This window comes from Capsicum annuum, chromosome 1 (assembly GCF_002878395.1).
Source record: "Capsicum annuum cultivar UCD-10X-F1 chromosome 1, UCD10Xv1.1, whole genome shotgun sequence".
NCBI lineage: Eukaryota > Viridiplantae > Streptophyta > Magnoliopsida > Solanales > Solanaceae > Capsicum > Capsicum annuum.
Window position 1 is genome coordinate 249841313 of NC_061111.1, and position 21050 is coordinate 249862362.

Sequence of the window (21050 nt, forward strand, 5' to 3'; positions counted from 1 at the left end):
TCAAATTTTAAAATTGAAAAGAGTCATCTAATTTTTTTTTGAAGAAATTAAGGCTCTTTTTTTAATTATTCATATTAATGGAGAGCTAAAACTCTTAATTTTCACTCAAAAAATGAATATGTTATAGTAGTTGATGGTATTTGATCAGGTAGAATGCACAATTCTTAAGGATGATAGAACATTCATTCTTATGTTAAATTGAGAGCGCAGCATGATAATGCTTTGGGTCCTATGAAAGGGGGAATAATATACTGCCTCACTTATTAAAGATACAATATTATCTTCTCATTACAAGTATTGCAAAGAAATATTTAATATCTAGATCTTGAAACTGATTAATTGAGAAAAGCATATGATGACTTGTGTGTTTAAAATGAAAGAATTATAAATTTTAGTTTAATATATTGAGAATTTTTAGGAGACAACTGATTATTTTATTGAATTGGGTATATAGAATCAACATTCATGTACAAAATATATTTTTTATTTAATAACTTTATTTCAATATTTTGATATATTGTACAAAAAAGCTTTTATTTTATCCCACATCAATAGGATATAGTTTCAGAAAATAATTATATATATTTAAATATAATGAATGCAATTTGCCAGAGGCACAAGTAAATACCTTTTATGAGAACCTAGATCTATTCCTAGGGTGTGTTTGGTAGGAAGATTTTTTTCCTAAAAAATATTTTCTTGAAAAATAAGTGATTTTCTTATTTTTTGTTGTTTGGTTAGTAAGAAAAATTTATCATCCCAAGAACATTTAGGTATACCATAAAAAAAATATTAATTATACGCAACCCAACCTGAGACCTCGACTACCCGACCCAATATAGAAATCGATTCTCCATAGCAACCCGAGATATAAGTCCCAACCTCAACACTTGACTCTCGACCCCGACCAAAGATCTGACTCCTGACCTCGATCGAAAATCTGACTCCTGACCCGAGATTTAAGATCAGAGATCTGACCTTGACCCAGGACTCGACTTTCAAACCCGATCTCAACACCAACTCATGATTAGACTATCTATCCCGATCCTATTTCCACAAATCTTGATCTGAACCCGACTTTAACTCCCAAACTAGGACCCAACCCTAACGTTGGACCTAACACGTTTAATCTCGAGATTTGACCACGACCCCAACTCTCAACTTAAACCTAACCCCGACACCAAACTCAAGGACCAATCCTGACCGAATTCTCAACTTGGGACATGACCCCGACTCTAGACTTTTGATCCGACTCTCGATCCAGAACCTGACCTCGACTCTAGACTTTCAATTTCGTCTCTTGAGACCCGACATCTGACAGTGGACTTGACTCGACTTTGTACCTGACTTGGTATCCGACTCCCAACCTAGGTCCTAGGACCCGAACCTCAATCTCGGGGAGGGACTAAACTCCGACTCTCGATTCGTGAACCAAATCTGATTCCTAACTCCAAAATAAAACTAGCCTCGACTCTCGACACATTATCCAACTTTGATTTCTAACCACTTCACTTGATTAATTTACCTTTAACAAATAATTAATTCTGCTTTAAAAGACTAATCTCAAGTAATAAAATAACCATGTAATGCCATAAATTGGACCTCATGCATATATAAACTACTACATGTGACTATTACAGTTCGTTCATTTTTAAATATTTTATCATATATAGTCGTGACAAATTTCAATATAAAAAATGAATCGCCTGAATTTCTGATCGTAAGACTAAACTCGATATATTATGTGTATAATTGTTACAGCAAAATATATCTAATATTATATGAAAGGCATTCATGACCAAAAAAGATTTGAGTAGTACATGGATTAAGAACTTATTTTAAATATAATTTAGGTTATGGGATCAAATTCTAGTTAATAGTAACTTTTTTTTTTTTCTAAAGAAGCCTTAATTATCTGCTTTCCTCACTTACTTTTTTTTTTTTTTAAAAAGGTTCAAATCAAAAAATAAACACTAAGTTCAAAGATTTTGCCTGTCAAATTTTTCAAATTTTATATCTTTATCCTAAAAAATCATGGGTGCATCTCTTGAAATCCTGAATTCACCTCTAAAAAAGAAAAAGTTGATAGCTATTGGTTATGGGATATTTACGTTGATCGGCGAATAATACTAAAATAGGATAAGATTCATGGTGAAATCTAAAAATAAAAATAATTCTAAAAGTGAAAAAGTAAGTGGTAAACAAAATCACAATTAAAATTAAGCGATAAAACAAGTTATAATATCTTTGCTTTCTAAATTTAAAATTTAATTTTTCATGAATAAACTTCAATTTTCAAATTAAACAAAAAAAATTATGACCAAACAAGTCCTAAAATAATGCTAATACTTTTTTATTTTTGATCTTTTTGCTTGAATATGAATCTTTTTAAGGTCAATAGTATTATTTTGTTGGATCCACAAGAATATGCCAAAAAATTCTCATTATTTGGTACCTTTCAAGCAACTAAAAAAATATTAAAATTGAAAGATTCATCTTTATCCCCCATTTATTTTCTTGCTAGTTTTTCTTTAATACGTTAAACTAACTTATGCCTAACTTTGTGATCATTAATCTATATCTATAATTTATATATCTATATATATTAAAAGTGTGAAGACCCTTAGAAAAGTGATTTGAACTTTTTGTTCTTTATTAAAAGTCTCCGCAATAGACAATTATTTTGTGATATTAAATATTACTATAATAAAAATCTTTCCCAACTAAAATAGATTTGGTACAAAAAAATCCAAAAATATCTTTTCCAATGTCTAATATAATTGGCAAAATATCCTTTCCATTTAAAATAGATTTGATAAAAAAGAGGAAAAATAAACCAACTAAATCCGTTTTTAAGGTAATAGTGGCAAAACTTTGGGTGCATCTTCTTTCCTGTAAAATTAAGTTGGAGTCTTTCTTTTTATACCAATTTTTTTGCTATTTATTTAATAATATATAATTGCGTAGGTGTTAAAAATATTTAAACCTAAATGTGCAAATAAGAAATTCAAAACCTAATAAATATGCATCTACATTTACAAGATATTTAAAGTGTAAAGAATATTAAAAAAGTGATTTGAAGTTGCCTCTCATTAAAAGGCAATATACAAAATATTTTTTTACTCATTAAATTATTCTCCTAATCTATAAGACTTTCAAATCAAATAATATACTATTACTTATATAATTTTTTTCCTGATTTTTTACTTAACACAAAAGGTATTACATTGATTGTAGAATCCAATAAAAGTGAGACGCACTTTGATGTCGATTTCGATTTTAGTGTAATTATATTGTAAGAATCATATTTATGAGAGAAAATCAAGTTCCGTTTATGTTTGTCGCTAATTTGTGTAGCTTAATTTGATAAATTGTTCGTCTACCTCTCTTTCTTTTTACTCGTGATTTGGTCAGTTCTCAGAAATTAACATTTCAAAGCTATGTTGTCTGTATGTATTCAAGTTGATAGTAGTTGATTATCTTCGTCCGATCAAAAGAAAGAATAACATTTACAATATTGTTGTTAAAGAGTTTTATTAAGAGGAGATTATTCTCTTAATTGATTTGTGTTTTCAATATTAGTTTTTCAATACGTAAGTTCACTATTATTGACATGTGAGCATCATTATTGATGCTTCTATGTAGGTTGTGCTAATATAGCTATTTGAATTAATTGGGTTTTCATTACATTTTATAAAGGCTTTTTGTTGTCTTCCACAACCCAATGTACTCATTGTAGTTGTTTTTTATTTTCTTTTATTTTTGAGAAAAGTCATAAAACCCCCTGAACTTGTCCGCTCAACTCACTTTAGAACTTAAACTTAACTTCCACTTATTTACCCCCTTAATAACTTTAAAGTGAATTAAATTCACCCTTAAAGCTGACGTGGCAAAAAAAAAGCGAGTGAATTTTTTTTTAAAAAGGACCCACTTTATTATTATTATTATTATTATTATTATATAAAATTAAAAAAAAATCAAGAATCCATTTCATCTTCTTCTTTTACCCGCCTCCATTCCCATCACCCCCTCCCCACCCCAACCCACCATCATCATTAATTGTCACACCCCTTTTAAAACCAAGAGAATTGATTTTTAGGTTTCGAAAGGGTTTTTATTATTAAAGTGACAAAAGGATGAGAATTTGTTCGACAAAGGATTATTTACGTTTCAATTCAGAGTCGCCACTTGGCATAATCCGGTGTGCCAAGTCACCTTTGAAAAATCCTTTTCAAAATTAAACTGATCCACGAATAGAGATTCCGGCTAAGGAATTCTGTTGACCGAGGGGAAGGTGTTAGGCACCCCTCGATCTCGTGGTTCGACCACGGTCGCTTGGTAGAGCGTATCGGCTAATTTGACATTACAAATGTATAAAACCACACAAAGCCAAGCCAACAAACAAATCAAACAAAACATCCAAACCAAAATAATGTCCAATCCAATTATACAATCCTAAAATAGAAAAAGAATGCGAAAATATAAACCTACTCTATTCTAGGCTAATCCTAAACTATGCTCCATGGCTTTACTCCACCCGACATTTCGGGCCTTGATCGTGCGTCGTCTTCAAGTACATGATACTTCGGGGCATTCCCCGGTGAATAAATACAATTCCTTCAGGGTATTCCCCAACAAATGAATACAATATCAATTTCATGCGATAAACTAGAAAACATCCCAGCACATTCGACATTCCACGCATTCAACCAAATATTATTCCTAAATTTGCCACCTATTTTGACATACCATAATCCTATCGCGTTCCAACAATATCATGCTTAATCCGAATTAATCAACAATAAATTAAAGTTAATCTAAATTCACCCTTTTATCAATTTCTCAACTCCACCCCCAAATTCCTTTTTATCAATTGCTCCATTGAAACTAATCAAATTCATTCCTCATATCATCAGAGTCACATCACCAAGCACATGATCATAACATCAACAACATCAAACAACTACAATCACCCAACACATAATCATAACAATTTCAACAAAACAAAATAAAATAAAGAAGAAAGAATGGGAGTAAAGAGATGGACCTCAAGAGCTTTCGATTGATTTTAATAAGAGAAATAAGAGTCGTCCCGATAACCTCGATGGATACCCAATCTCGACCATCAACCCACTCGAACACGAAAACTTCCTCAAATAGGATTCGAACATAATTCTACAGTGACGAACAGATAACCCAAATGAGAAACTGCATAAACCAAACCCGTACATGATTTTCGGCGAAGCTCCGCCGGAATCAACTAAAAATAGGCTGATTTTGGGTGATTTAATCACTGGTTTTGCTTTTATCGATGGTGGGAAGTGGATGTTGGTCGTTTGTGGTGGTGGTTGACCAGCTGGTTGTATTTTTCGGCGAGGAGGCGGGCCATTTCCGGCCAAGAACGCCGGCCAGATCGCGATCCGCACCTTTCAGATTCTCACAATTTTTTTACTCTCTCTCATCGATTTCTCCCTCAAACCCACTTTCCATCACTCGAATTTCTCTTTGTGATGTGGTGTGTGTGCGCCTTCTCCCTTAATTTCACTATGTCCCTCCAATCTTTCTCTCTCACACCTCAAGCTTTACTTTTCTCTCAATCTTTGGTGTGTGGAAGTTTTTTCTTTCTGACTAAATTGAGAGTGTGGTATCGATGAGGTGCAAAATCATCAAGAGAAAAAAAAGAAAGAATGGTGTGTGCGTCCCCAGGGAGCATGGTCAGCTGTGTGCCTCTATGTTCTCTCTGTTCCTCAGGAGAAAAGATGAAAACTCTCGTGTTCTCTGTGGATCCCCTGTATATCTATTCCCCCTTATTCTATTGTGTATATTTCTATATATATGGAGGAGGATCAGTGGTTATCCCCCTTTTTTTGTTCCCATATTTTGTTAAGAAAAGGGAATAACATATGATTAGGTGGGGTGGAGGGTACACGTGGCAGGGGTAGGGGTGGTTAGGATAGGATAAAAATTGTTATGATTTTTTTAAGGGTTGTTATTTTGTATTTTTATGGGGTATAATCACATGGGTGAGGGTACGTGGTGAGGTGAGCTAAAAATAGATAAAATCAGACTTTGAGGGGGACAAAATTAGGTGTCTACATAAAAAAAATGAAAAATTGGAAAAATAGACTGAAAAGGGAGAGGGAACGGTCAGAATAGTGGGCTGGTGAGAGGTTCAGTTTTTCTCTGAGCTTTTTTTGACAAAACTTGCCATGAAATTGATCTTTTGTTTGTCGTTCGTTTGACCCATCTATAGAAATATCGAAATTTCTTCATTTTTCTTATGATTTCTGAGTTAGATTTGGCCGGCGATGTTAAATTCCATACGGGTCAGGTTTGTGCTGTTGCAATTTTTATCTCGGGCTCATCGTAGTCGTTGTTGGTTTGGGGATTTAGGTTCGGTTTGTCTTGACTTGTTCGTTGAGTTCAGTTTTGGGTCTCAGTTCTTCAATACCGAGCTTGGATTCTATTGCTGTTGAGGTTCTCCTATTCGGGCTTTCGGTTTGGGCTTCTTTAACGTTATTATCAACGAAAGTCGATATCGAAAGGTCAATTTCTTTAACCCATTGCCTCTTCTCTATTTTAATTTGTTGAAACGACCATGATTATGTGTTGGGTGATTATGAATGGTTGATGTTGTTGATGTTGAGACCATGCGCTTGATGATGCGAATTTGTTTGTTTGAGGAATAAATTTGATTAGTTTTAATGGAGTGATTGATAAAAAGGAATTTGGGGTGGAATTAAGAAATTGATAAAAATTAAATGTAGCTAAATTTTGGTCTGTTGCTGTTTTGTTTAATTCGGGATAAGCATGAATGTGATAAATTTACGATACGTTGAAATGGATAGGCAACATAGGTTCGGGTAGACAAAATTTAGGAGTGATGTGTTTATTGAATGTTTAAATGTGCGGGCGAATGTTTGTTTCTAGTTTATCATATTTAATTCAAATGTATTCATTTAGCCGGGGAATGCCCCGAGACACATTATATTTATTCACCGGGGAATGTTCCGACGTATTATGTTGGCGAAAGACGTTCGTGATGAAGGCCCGAAACAATGGATAGAGTAAAGCATCGGAGCATAGTTTAGTACTAGTGTAGGTTAGAATAGGATTTATTTTTCGCATTTTTCTTATTTTTGGACTGTATAATTGGACTGGACACTAAACTTTGAATTATTTTATTTTGTTTATTATTTTTGCGTGCTTTGTGTGGTTTATACATTTGTAGTGTCAAATTAGCCGATACGTTCCACCAAGAGACCGTGGTCGAACCACGGGATCGAGAGGTGCCTAACACCTTCCCCTCGTCAATAGAACTCCTTAGCCAGAATCTCTATTCACAAACCAGTTTCAAAGAGTCGAACGGTTTTGAAAAGGATTTTCCAAAGGTGACTTGGCATACCGAATTGTGCCAAATGGCGACTCTGAATAAAAAATGTAAATAATCCTTTTTCAAAACAAACTTTCATATTTTGTCACTTTAATAATAAAAACCCTTTCAAACCTTAAAACCTAATCTTTTTGGAGGTAAAAAAGGGGTGTGACAGCTCTGGCTATTCTGCTGGGGATTTTTCAGAATTTGAGATTATTTATTTTGGAGTTGTATCAGCTTAGTTTGGCACTATAGGAGTATAGAGATTTTATTTATGTTGTTTTGTGTTATTGTTTATTATTGTTGAGTGCCTACGTGCTCTTTGTTTACAGTTTTTATCGTATGTGTTACTGCTTTATATCTGGCATCATGTGTATAACCTGAGTCATTCTTTCTGCAACAAGTCCTGGAGTGCACTTCGTGCACACAAACTCTAGTTGAGTCACCCTTATTTTAGGAGGGAGAGCCGTCGGACGTATGGAGTGGGTAGAAAGCAAAGTAGCCCCTATCGACCATATGCTCTCTCGAACAGCCTTGTTAGTAAACCCCAGCGTAGGCCAGCCTTTAGGTCATGCTTATCTGCACCATATTGAGACCTAGCGGGACCCACGTGGCCCTTTGTAGGAGACTCACCTCTAAAGCATCTTTACGTGCTAAATGTTGCATCTTTAAGGGTAATATGATCATTTGACGGATTGATTTGAGGGAAAGCATGTGCTAGAATTAAAGAAAGTGCATAGGCATGGAATAATTCAAAAAAAGAAAAAAGAAAAATCAAGTGTGTAGGCAAGGAAAAATTGAAAAAAAGAGAGGCAAAAGAAAGAAAAAGTGAGTCGAAAAGAAAAAAAGAGTTTCGGAGTTTTTAGAGTTCTTTATGGCTTTTGTTTTTCACAATCCAAAAATTCAAAAAGATTTTTTTTACCTTTCGCACTCATTTTCTCAAAAATATCAAAAAGATTTTCCTTTTGTTCCTTTACTATGAACTCATAATTCGAAAATTTTAAAAATATTTTTTTTAATTGGAGCTTTTTATAAAGAAAAAAAATGCAAAAAAGATGGTAGAAGTTATGTACATTTCATATAACAAAAATGCCAAAAAGATTTTTTTTTCTCTTTCATAGTTGTTGGTGTCAGTTTTGTGTGAAGTGTCTAATTGAAAACCCAAAAAGATTTTATTTCTCATCATCCGTCTGTAATCGCGTCTTTCAAGTCAAGTCTTAGTTCGTTTTAATCCTTAATTGTCCAATCTGGACGAACTACGTACCTCTGATTCTCTTCTCTTGAGAATGAGTTATGTAGGCAGCCTATTATTGGTTCGGAGATCTTATTTAGAAAAAAAAATCAAAAAAGATTTTTCTCACTCTCCATTTAGAGTAGGTGTCATATACATCTTTAAAAGAAAACTACAAAAAGATTTTCCGTTAATATTTTCAAGTTTCATTTTCATATGAAATTCAAAATAAAAAAACTAAAAAAAGATTTTTCTTTGGTAATCATAGGTTTCATTTTTTATAGAGATTTAAACCTGAAAAATGGAAAAAGATTTTCGTTAATTCTTTTGACAATTTGTTATTTTTTTTTTAAAGTTTCAAGAAAAAGGAAAAAGAAGGAAAACAAAGTTTAATTGGCCATTTTGACAAGACTTCACGAACTACGCACACCTGATTCTCCTCTCTCGAGAGTGAGATACGTAGGCGCCCTTATTGGGTTCAGTGATCTTTTCAAGAAGAAAAAGGAGGAAAAAGAGGTTTAGAAAAAATGTTGAACTCTAACCCCTTTGTTACCTCTTGTTCAGTTAGTTTAAGGTGGTTGGTTTGTGGTATGCTGGTTGGTCCTCCATATCACAAAAAATCCAAGGAAGAGTTAGTTGTGTCTAACAAGGATATAGAGAGTGCAATCATGGATCAAACAAAGAGTAATGAAAATGAGAGTTTGAAGCAAGAGATTAGGAGACTAAGACAACAAATAACAGAAATACACCGAGCTTGGGACAGTGGATTACCTTCTCCTCTATTTTCCGCTATTGATCCTACAAATACCTAGAGTTTTCCACCAAAATTGGAGAGTCAATTTTCTACTGTTGTTGATGCACCGTAACATGACTCAGAATTCATTCCAAGTCCAAAGTATCTCAATACTTCCACCGCTTTTCCTCTAGCTCCTCAGTATAAGCCTGCTACATTCACAACACCACATGTCGTCCATGATCTTGTTGCTCAATCCTCTACTGAGGCTTCTACATTGGCTAGCTGCCCAACGGTTGTGCTTCCCCATGCTGCTAGTGGACCCTTATTCACTACTCTTGGTGATCATTGCTATACTCCTGATCCTATTTTTAAGCTAATTGGATCACAAAAATTTCTTAACAAGAAGCCTAGTGTGCCAGAAGAGCCAGAGAAAATGGTTGGAAAAATGAAGAGCGCAAGAAATGCTATGAAAAGTTCCTGAAGACTTGCGAGTGAAGAAGATGTTTCATACAAAAACTGGGGCATGTCTTCAAGTGTTAACCCTCCTCCAAGCCTTGAGATATCGAAATTCGAGGAGCAAGATGGATAGGAGGAATTCGTGAAATATTTGGGACAATATTGCAATCAATTAATAGAAACTGGAGAGAAGAGAAATAAGAAAGATACAGTTGTTGTTGTAGTTGGAGAACGGGCACATCCAAAAAGACGACGTCATCATTGCTGTCAGTCTCAAGCCCAAGTTCATACCCAAGTTCTCTATAATCCCTCTCAAAATCCATTATACTCAATTTCCCCACCTCCATATCTAGTATACTGCGCATAACCATATGTTCAACTTCCTTCTTACCAACTATGGCATGAACCAACTCATCAGAGTCATCCTTAAACTCCACAAACATACCAAAGCCCTTCTAAGCTAGATTTTCGGTCTAAGCCAAATAATGAAATGAGGCCGAAGTTGAGAGATAACTTCACACCAATTGGAGAGTCGTATGTCAGTTTATTCTAGATATTGGTATAACAAGGCATGATCACTTCTCTCATTGGGTATACTCTTGATCCGCATTTAAGAAATTTTGATCCTAATGCACGATGTGCGTATCATTCTGATGATCAGGGTCACAATATTAAAGATTGTCGGGCTTTCAAAAGAGAAATTGAAAATATGATTTAAGATAAATCAATTATGCTTCAGACCATTGACAATGGGAAAAACTCTAGTCATGCTGATATGCAAACCAGTGGCTAAGATGTCAGGTTGAGCAATTGAGAAGTCACCCCCCTCCCTACTTGGAAGAGGTCTGGTAGTGTGTTTTGTTTTATTTTTTGTTATCCAAATTATTTCAGGGTTGTAGTTCGGGATCTATCTTGTTTTGTCCCTTTATCGTTATGTTCAAACCCTTCTATCTTTAATTTCAACTAAATGGAGTGTCTCTTTCCCTTTATGTTTTAAATAGGTGTTGTTTGTTAATTTATTTTCTTTATACAGTATATTTTATATTGATTCTAGTGATATGACATGCCTGCAAAATTTTTAGCCAGATCTTAAAATTTAATTTGACCATGAAATATAGAATCAGAGGGTTAAAGTTAGAAAAAGAGAGCATCTGAGAAAAAGGTAGAGTGCTGAGACATTTGGTGACAAGTTCAAGTCTTCTTTAAAAATTAAGGCCATTATCTTTTGAGAATCATAAGAATAAATTGGTCATCGATCAAAAGGCAAGTCATAATTAGGTCAAATAGTGGACGCATAATTCCTATATCAAGAGAAACAGAACGAAAATCAACTCCACGAAAGCATGAGTCATTCAATGTTAGGGATGTACAACAAAGGTGGAGTTGTATGTTTGACAAGTATGGAAGAAGAAGTGACACACATGCTATTTAAAGTTTGTGTTGTTAAAGTGCACAAATGATCTTCATCTTTCACTTTCATATGACATGATGTGTATTTGCATTTTTCAAGGGTTGATATGACGAAGACATTTCATTCTACTATCCAAGCATTGTGTCATCCTTTGTTTACCCCATTTGAGCCTTAATGTTATTTTCTTTCATACCCCTCTTTTAGAATCAAGATAGAGTCAGCAAAGCTCAAAAGAAAAGTGTCGATCAAAAGAATAGAGTCAGAAAAATTTCAAAAAAGAGAGAAAAATGTGTCCAAAAAAAAAAAGAAAAGAAGAGAGTTTCAAGAAAAATAAAGTCAGAAAAGTTTCAAAGAGAAAAAAAGTCAATAAAAAAAAGAGAAAAGAAATAAAAATCAAGCAAAAAAATAAGCCGCCAGAACTATGCGTGACCTGATTCTCCTCTTTTTGGAGTGAGATACGTAGGCTGTCCTACTTCGGGCTCGATCCAACCAAATGAATAATTTAGAATTGTCCAGTCAAAGAAATTGGGGCATGAGTTAATCCTTATTGTTTGAGTTGATTCCAAAAGTTGTAAGTTCCACCCCACTTCAAGTGTCGTTTGGGCCCTATGCCATCCTTTTTTTCTAACCCTATCTGAAAGCCAAGTTACAACCAAAGAAAGACTTTCAGATCAATCTTTGAGAATATTAAGGATAAGCATGAAATGGATGTAATGACGTATTTTGGAAACTACTTGTCTTCCTCAGCATAAGGAATCAGGAGAGAAATGAAAATGAGAGAGTCTTATCGGTGAAAACCCTCACGGGCACTGTAAGACAATAGTAAGCTGAGAGAGATAAAATGAGAGTCTTATCTGTGAAAATCTCTCACGGGCACTGTAAGACGACGATGAGTTGAGACAAATGAAAATAAGAGAGTCTCATTGGTGAAAAACCCTCACAGACACCATAAGGCAATGATGAGCTGAGAAAAAAATATGAGAAAGGCTCATTGGCTTTATCTGTTGCTGAGACACAAAATGAGTATGCTTTGTATGTACCAAAGGTTGAAGATAACTTGATATGTGATTGCAAGAGTATTGATGTAAAGGTGAAACAGATGTATAAGGATAAAAATACGCTTGTTTCAGTGATGTCGAAATATAAGGTGACTAGTGAATTCAATGTTAGAGCAAAACGATCAGATAAAAAAAAGTGAAATCGTATCTTTTTTACACTAAGCAGTATGATATATGAAATTATTGAATATTTTATATTATTTATTTTTAATTAAAATGTTATATATAGTTGCATGAACATGTTATTTTTTTGTGATAAAACTAAAATTGAAATACAAATTATCAGTGTGACCATTGCAATATCTGTTTGTTAGTATGTTGAAGTTATGTATGTTTATGTGAGGTAATGAATTTCAATTTACAATTTTTTTTATTTTCTGAAAAGCCATTGGATACATACAACAAAACTGGTTACCATTTTCTTCGTTATTAACATTTCTGAGGTGCTTGGTTTAATATACATATAAGTTTCTATGTCTATGATTTTAATTATTTATATTATCAGTTTTGGTAAGGAAAATATGTTATGTATATTAAAACATATACGTAAGTAGTTATGTATGTGTAAACATATACATAACTAGTAACATGTCAGTAGATGTGTTATTTAATTCATAATCTGCATACTTTGTCTTTAAAGTTTATTACGTGAATTATTAGATTGTATATAGTTTTCTTTGATGAAATATTATGCATGTCTATGCTGTATTATGATGGATTTGTAACAATTAAATCATTAAAACTTATGAAATGATGCAAAATATAATCATTTGAATAGTGTTTTTATATTTCAACTATGTACTCCTCTGTTACAATGAGAAATGTACGTGGAAGGTAGAAGTATCTAGTTACAAAAAAAAAACAGATGTTTTTATGATTCGAAAATTTAATCCAGAACATACATGCAATTTGAGGGATAGGGTACTGTAGAATATTTTCGCAACAACTTCTTTTGTATGTGAATTCATAGCTCCAAAACTAGTTAACTATAAGAGAAAGCACACACCGAGAGATATCATTGAAGAAATGAAAGTTGTATATGGTGTGGATATAAATTATATGAAGGCAGGGCGTGCGAAGGAGCGTGCCATCGCTTTACTGAGGGGCGAACCTACGGATGGTTATAGACAGATGCCGAGATACATTTATATGTTAAAAAATGCATATCCTAATTCGTACGTTGTAATGTACAAATCATGGGATAATCGGTTCATGTATTTGTTTATAGCATTGCATCCCATGATAAGGGGTTTTGAGTATTGCAGGCCTGTTGTTGTTGTTGATGTTGCAGATTTAAGTGGACCATATCAAGGTACTTTTGTCTCAGCAGGTACTCTTGATGGTGCAGGTATGTGAAAAATCATAAATCCCTGATTTTTTTTAAACATTCATTGTATTTCATATTTAAATTTTTTTAAGTTATTAAAAAAAATTCTTTAATTTTTTTTTTTATATTTAAAAAAACAGTAAAATTTTTATTTATTATCACGTACGTAGTTATGTATATTCTAATAACATATGTTAACTTTGTATATGTTAACTTATACATTTATGTATATGGTAACACATAAAAATTTTGTCCAGTAGACTTTAAAAAATCTTATTATTCTTCTACTAATACAGTTTTTACTTAATTTAGAATGTATATTACCACTTGCGTATGGGGTTGTGGATACAGAGAATGATAATTCATGGATATGATTTTTCAATCAGTTCAAACTACATTCGGTGAACGTGAAAATATGTGTGTTGTATCTGATAGGAACGAAAGTATTATAAAAGCTGTCAGTGTCGTATATCCAAATGTCCCACATCTTGCGTGTATATGACATCTTTGGAAAAATGTTTGTAGTTACTTTCGTAAGTGCAAAGAAAGTATCTGTGATTTATTTTATTCAATGGCTAAAGCTTATAGGAAAGATGATTTTGAATATTTGATGGCAAAGATTGAAAAAGATGATCCGAGAGTGAAAAATATTTACAAGAAGCTGGATATGAAAAGTGAAATAGATGTCATTCACCGGTAAATAGATGTCGGATGATGACCTCCAATATTGCTGAGTGTATTAATGGTTGTTTGGTAGAGGTCCGAGGATTGCCAATATATGAATTCTTAGAAGAAGTTCGAATATTATTTGGTTCTTGGAACTGTAAGAACAGTGAAATAGCTTCTTATACAAGTACCACTTTGGGTCGTAAATTTGAAGAAATTATTGATCTCAACGGTGTGAAAGCTTTCAGAATGACGGTATGTATAAGCTTTAACTTTTTGAAATGTGCATTTAATATGTAGTATTTGTTTGACTGAAAATAAGTGTATTTAAATTTATATTTCCAGTTTGTTTAGGTGGAGGCTTCTTCAACATATATATATTCGATTTATGAATCTGGGAGAAAATACATTGTTGATTTAGAAAATGGCTCATACAACTATGCGAGCTTTCAAATAGATTAAATCCCTTGTGCTCACGCTATAGCTGTATTGAAATCTAAACATGTAAAAGATTTTGGAGATTACTGTTCAGAATACTACTAGCCAAACACATTGGTCAAGACATATGAGGTTCCAATCGTTCCAATGCCAGACAAGAAAGATTGGGATGTTTCCAGCAGTGTAGATGAAGAAAAAGTATTGCCACCGTTATACAAAAGACTTTCAGGTAGATCGAAGAAGGGGAGGAAGAAGAAATCAAGTGAAACACTTTCTTCAAGCACAAACCGTTGTGGACGATGCAGCCATGAAGGGCACAATAGGCGTTCATGTAGTTTTTTTTTAATGGAGAACTAGTTTGTTGTTTTGCTATACTCTTGAAGAGTACTAACTAATTTATTTCCATATTTTTTTTAAAAAAAAATTATTGTTTATTTCGATTTTAATTTTAGTGTTAATTTATTTTTCTTATTTGTGATTTTTATGTATATGCTGGTGTATTTTCATAAGTGCTTTGAAATATTCTAGAGTAACACAGTTGTGTATATTATCAAACAATGGTAACCTGTATATCATAAAACGTACATAGCTCCAATGTAAAAACTATGATGTGTATGTTTAATTTTTTTAAAAACTAAATTTTGAAAATCAACTGTTATGTGTTTTCTGTATAATGTTGAATTAAATTATTATTTTTCTATACTTACAAAGAGAAATGAAATAACGTTGGAAACCAGTAGGTGGTACAGTTATGTATAGTATAAAACATACACAAATTGTATTTATAGCCTTTAACTTAGATATATGTTTTATGTATATTATATATTAATTAATGTATATCATTTAATATACATAGCTCTGTTATATAACATTTGAGTTGTAAATGTAAACATATAGTTGTAAATAAAATTTTTTAAAAACAAATGTTATCAATTTTACATATAGCGTTGAATTAACTTACTTCTTTAATATATATTTTTTTCAATTAAATGTATACTTATGTATATTTTCCAGCATTTATTAGTTAGTTATATAATGTAATATGTATATTATATATATACACAGATTAAAATTAGGAGGTTTTGTGTATATTAAAACATATACACACATTACAATTATGTATATTTTACAATATACAATATTAACTTTTATTGTTTAAATGTATATGAAAACATATACACACATAAAAGCCACAAATATATGTAAATGTTGTCATATACAACTTTCATCAAAAACTGCGAACAGATTCAATATAATCTTGTTGTGTAGTCAGGACTGTATCTGTATCGTCTTCATAGAATCTGGAGTATGTCTTGTCAATGTAGTTCTTGAAAAAACAGTTGGTTGTTGTGAACCTGTAATCTTGATCATTCCTTAATTTCGATTTCTTTCGCAAATGATAGAAAATGACATCAATATTCTATAAAAGAGGAGAAAAATGAAACGAATTATGTCCTATATAATAAAAATCAGATGCTTTTAAAAATAGTGTTTGTAGACATACATCTAGATAATACATGCATATACATAAAATATGATGAAACCTGAGTATGCAAGAAAGTTCATAACTACATACATTTAGTGATGTATATTATTAAATATACATACTGATTATCAATTATTAACGTACATAGCTATTAGCAATTTAATACATATATTAAGGTAGACATATACATATGTTGTTGTGTTATAATTGAGTTAACATATAAGTTATAATATACATAGATGATGTCCATCTATTTTAGTGTGATGAATTTGCTAACATTTACACAAACTTTTTTTGTGTGACCTGAGGATACTAGAACAAACATGACACAAAAATCAACAGTGATGTATATTATAACGAATATGTAGGTGTTGTCAAATACCTAATCTGGCCATATAAAAAATGAACACATATACAGTGCAAAAACATGATGTACATAAATCAGAAATTGAAGTATTAGTTTAAGAGAAACATAGTTTATTTAAAACTTATTTAACACATACAAAATCTCCGAAGTAGGTTAACACATATATACCATGAATGTATGTATACAACATAACAGAACAATTAAAAGCGAATGATTATCAAATTAAAAAATTTAAATACCTTATTATTCCAACACGTGTTCTTTTGAGACATCAAGTAAAACCAATTTTTTGTCCGTGCATGAGCAACCACAAAATCAATTTCATGAACTCCTAGCGAAGATGATTTTGCTTTGTAGTGATCATCATCATATTTTCTATAAAAAAAACTAAATTTGTTATTATAAAAAAAAATGTAGTACATTCATTGAGTGAAATAATTAATTTTAATATCGATAAAAACTTACTTTTTAGCATGAAACTTCAATAATCCTTCCTTCACCCACTGTTTGAACTCTTCAATTACACTGCTTAGCATAGTGTCAGATATTAGGAAACCATCAAAAGCGAATTGTTGTTTCTGTTCTTCGATCTGATCCTCAATTGCTTTAGAGCCAGAAGCATATTCTGTTGTGTATGGAGACTCAAAAACTTTGGATCTCATCCTGATTCTCTTAGAAATCTTAGTAGGGGTTTTCGCAGCTTGATGAGCCGCGACAACAGTATCAGGAAAATCAAAAGGAAGCTGACTATCAGAGATGTCATGTTGGTTCACAACTGATTCTGCCAGTGGAATTACTTCTATAGGAACGTCATCAACTGGTGCTGCAATAACTTTCATTATCGCATCTAACTTGAGTTGAATCGATTTAGGAAGTGTACTCGAACAATCAACCTAAGATTAAATTTGAAGTATGTATTGTTAGATTTAGTTTAACGCGCACATAAAAGTAGTGCCATGTGTGAAAATTAAGACATGCAGGGCAAACAAAAAATTGGTGAAGTTACCTGCATATTAGATGTTCCAACATTATCATTATCAGGTTTCTAATTTTTCACAGCTGCGACTAGACATTCCAATATGACAGGTCCAATATCAGCACTAACTCCTTCAACATCCTTGAAAACATAATACAAAATATATACAAAAGTATTTCATTATTTAGGTTTAACTGTAAGCAAAAAAACAGTAATTTTTTTATATATTTGACCTATGGATGAAAAAGAATGACTTTATTTATTTACCATGTGATCATTATGGATATGCACAGTAGTAGATGTTCTAACATTGGTGTTGTCGGAATTATGATTTACCACGGATTCTACAAGAGTATCTAGGTTGGCAGTAGCATTATCCTCACTGCATCCTGCGACATCCTACCAATCATAATGTAAAACATATACATAACTAAGTCAGTTCAATGTTTTAATTGTAAACGTTAAATTCTGAGATCTTTAACCTGTGATTGTTGTTGTATGGGACTGCGGTTTCAATCAAAATAGTAACTATCCATTGGATCATCAGCAGATCATACGTCTGTTGATTTATCTGTCTCGTCGAAAATCTATGAATAAAAAATAATTATTGCTTTATATGTTAATTGCTTTCATAATTTGTGTTGTGCTACATATGTATATTATAATAATATACATATAATGTAATATGTATATATTGTAACGCAAATATAACTGACGTTAAACAACATTCAATTTGTACCAAATTCTAAGCTAGATAAAAATCATAAAATTAAAGAAGTAACAAAAAAGTAATATATGTAACGAAGTATGTATAATTATCACTTGTGAGTAAATACCTTTTTTTCTTTTTTCTTTCAAGGTTTTGAAGATTTCAATATCTTCAACATCTTCTTTAGATGGTACATTTACTGTTTTTTCTTCTCCCTTGTTGAAATAATTATATTATATTCTTTAGAAAAAATTTGATAACATCAACCTGATCTAATAATAATGTATTTTTAAAAAAGTATCCCTTTTTGTATGCCTTCAATATTCTGCATGATATCCATCTCGTCTACTTGAGCTTGTGTTGATTTTTCTCCGACAGTTGAACCATCCAAAACATGAACCTTTATAGTTTGTTGTAGTAGATATATCAGATACTATGCCATTGCAATGTAATATACATACCTATAAAATACACATAGTATAACTTGTGATTATATTGTGGACTTAACATAAAACAGTTATGTGTATTAGTTAAAATACATATCATTATTGTCAGCTATTATGCCAATGCAACTATTAATTTCATGAGAAATAGATAATATACATATCATGTTGTTGGTATATTATATACCACAATGTAACAATTTATGTATGTTATATTACAAACATAAAATATATGTAATATACATAGCTATAAACTACACATCATACTTATGAGTATAACTTATGATTATATTGTGTATTTAACTTAAAGTAGTTGTGTATATTAGTTAATATACATAACATAATTGGCTGCTACTATGCCATTGCAACTATCAACTCCATGAGAAATAGTTAATATACATGGCATATTGTTTGTATATTATATAACACAAAGTAAGCATTTTATGTATGTTATAAAACATTGTACAAATAATAGTTAAATAATATGTAATACAATTCTAATACAGAGTATGTATAAATGCACAAAATTGAAGCAAAAAGAAATACAAAATCATAAATTGTATAACTTAAATCATTTTTGGTGTACCTTTTTATTTTTTTGGCTGTTGTGTTTCAACATTTGGATGAGTTCCGCATGTTGTTTATCCATTTTTTCATTTGAGTCTTGATGTTGTTTGACTATTAGATCATGAAGAAAGTTGATTTTTGTGTCAACCTGCATGTCAAAATGAACTTACATAAAACTACATGTTGATGAAAGTTGAATTTTGTGTATACTAGCATGTTAAGCTGAAGAAAGTTGACTATTAGATATGAATGAACTTACCTAAGATTGCAAAAATAACTTTATATCATCTCACTTTTCATCAGAATTGTCCTGACAAACTGACTTGAGTGACGATGATGAAACAGTCTTTTCGACATGAACATGCTCCAAACCTGAAGAAGTTATTTTTTTGGGTTGGCACAGTTCTTGTTGAAACAAAAGATGGTGTTTTCTGACAAACTTTCTCCTCGGCAGTTGTGGAATCAAAACGGACTATTTTTCTCTTCTTAGTCGGATGAGATGTTGAAGCATCAGTAATCAAACCTGCCATCTTGAGAATTTCTGTAGGAGAGACCGTATTAAATTCCTCAAAACCTTGTATATCGAGGTTCACTTGTGACTGTACGTCGACAACAGGTCTTTTATCAAAATAATCTGCAGCAATTTCTGGAGAAAATCCACTTTCAACTTTTTTTTAATTGAAATTTCTCAATCATTTGCAAATCAAGTCTTTGTACTTCTTCATGAGTTGGTCGTATATTGTTGTATACAAACTGTTAAACAATAAAAAATAGCAACATTAACAGTCTGTTAAAGTATGCACTTGAAAATTAAAACTAAGATCGAAATAATATACATCATACTTACCTTGCTGAACTTACCAACCATAAATTTCTCGTACTTAACTTTGATTCCAACCACCTGCCAATTGAAAATTTAGGGAATTACATTTCCCACCCACTCGGCTATCGTACTGTCTACCTCAGAACATCATTCATACATACAAACATTCAGCACGTGAGGCATTCCCCCCATCGAGTATAACTGTTTCTCAACAAAAAAATTCTGTCTCCACAATGCAATAAGCTTTCCAAATGAACTCTTCCCCCATAAAAATTGTTCATAACTACCATTCTTAACCATCACAAAATTCAATTTGCTAATTATAGAATCACATACTTGTGAATACAGAAAGGTGTGAATGAAGTAAATTATTGACATATTCAGAGCATCAGAATTGTTTTCAAAGTTTCCCAACTTGAATCACTCTATAAAGAGACTCCTTTTGACAGAACTTTTATATCTTGGAAAATATTTCGTCATTAATGCGGACTTTGATGTAACAGAAAAGAGGTGTTTCTCGATGTTTCCTGAATATTTAAGACTGGATATAATGGAATACTCAATAACAGTAAACTTGAGTGTGGTTCCCTGCACGTAAACGTGTATTTCATCCGGATTGTCTTGTTCTATCTCGAGCATGAGTAAGCATTTGGATAATTGACCCTGATAATTACAATTCGGGATATCTAGTAATGAACTAAAAATTATTTGCCGGAACAGATTTACAACTTCTTCACCAAGATAATTATTTATTTTTTCTCCAAATTTTTGATTGCAATAACTACTGAAATACAATAAATGCGCAGGGACCTTTCTTATCCTGTATTTCATACCCTATTGAGAAATAAACAACACATGATATGTGAGCATGTGTTTTTAAATGAAAATAACACTAAACTTATGTATATTACTAACATATACATAAAATTGACTTGTGAGAAGTATTGGTTCTAAAACACAGAAAATAATATATCATCAGTG

At 32.1% G+C, this 21050-nt stretch overlaps 1 protein-coding gene and 1 long non-coding RNA gene across 2 annotated transcripts; both read right to left on the bottom strand.

The window, feature by feature from the left end:
- Positions 1-15915: 15915 nt before the first annotated feature.
- Positions 15916-18110, bottom strand: LOC107850067. Its single transcript, XM_047401446.1, has 6 exons — positions 18010-18110; positions 17795-17926; positions 17558-17668; positions 17017-17444; positions 16791-16926; positions 15916-16118 (listed from the first exon to the last, which is right to left on the bottom strand). The coding sequence occupies exons 3-6, from the start codon at positions 17561-17563 to the stop codon at positions 15927-15929; spliced, it is 762 nt and encodes a 253-aa protein (XP_047257402.1). The 5' UTR covers positions 17564-17668; positions 17795-17926; positions 18010-18110; the 3' UTR covers positions 15916-15926.
- A 1148-nt stretch (positions 18111-19258) lies between these two features.
- LOC107850076 lies at positions 19259-20507 on the bottom strand. The gene is made up of 3 exons (XR_007048581.1): positions 20094-20507; positions 19506-19999; positions 19259-19394 (listed from the first exon to the last, which is right to left on the bottom strand). It is a non-coding gene; the product is annotated as an uncharacterized LOC107850076 (long non-coding RNA).
- Between the last annotated feature and the right edge of the window lie 543 nt (positions 20508-21050).

Bases quoted from the DNA above. Each gene is read 5' to 3' on its own strand.
- LOC107850067 (XM_047401446.1), bottom strand. The intron at 16,927-17,016 runs GTAAGTTTTTAT...TTTTTTTTATAG, and splicing joins TTGAAGTTTCATGCTAAAAA to AAAATATGATGATGATCACT. The intron at 16,119-16,790 runs GTATTTAAATTT...CCTCTTTTATAG, and splicing joins ACACGTGTTGGAATAATAAG to AATATTGATGTCATTTTCTA.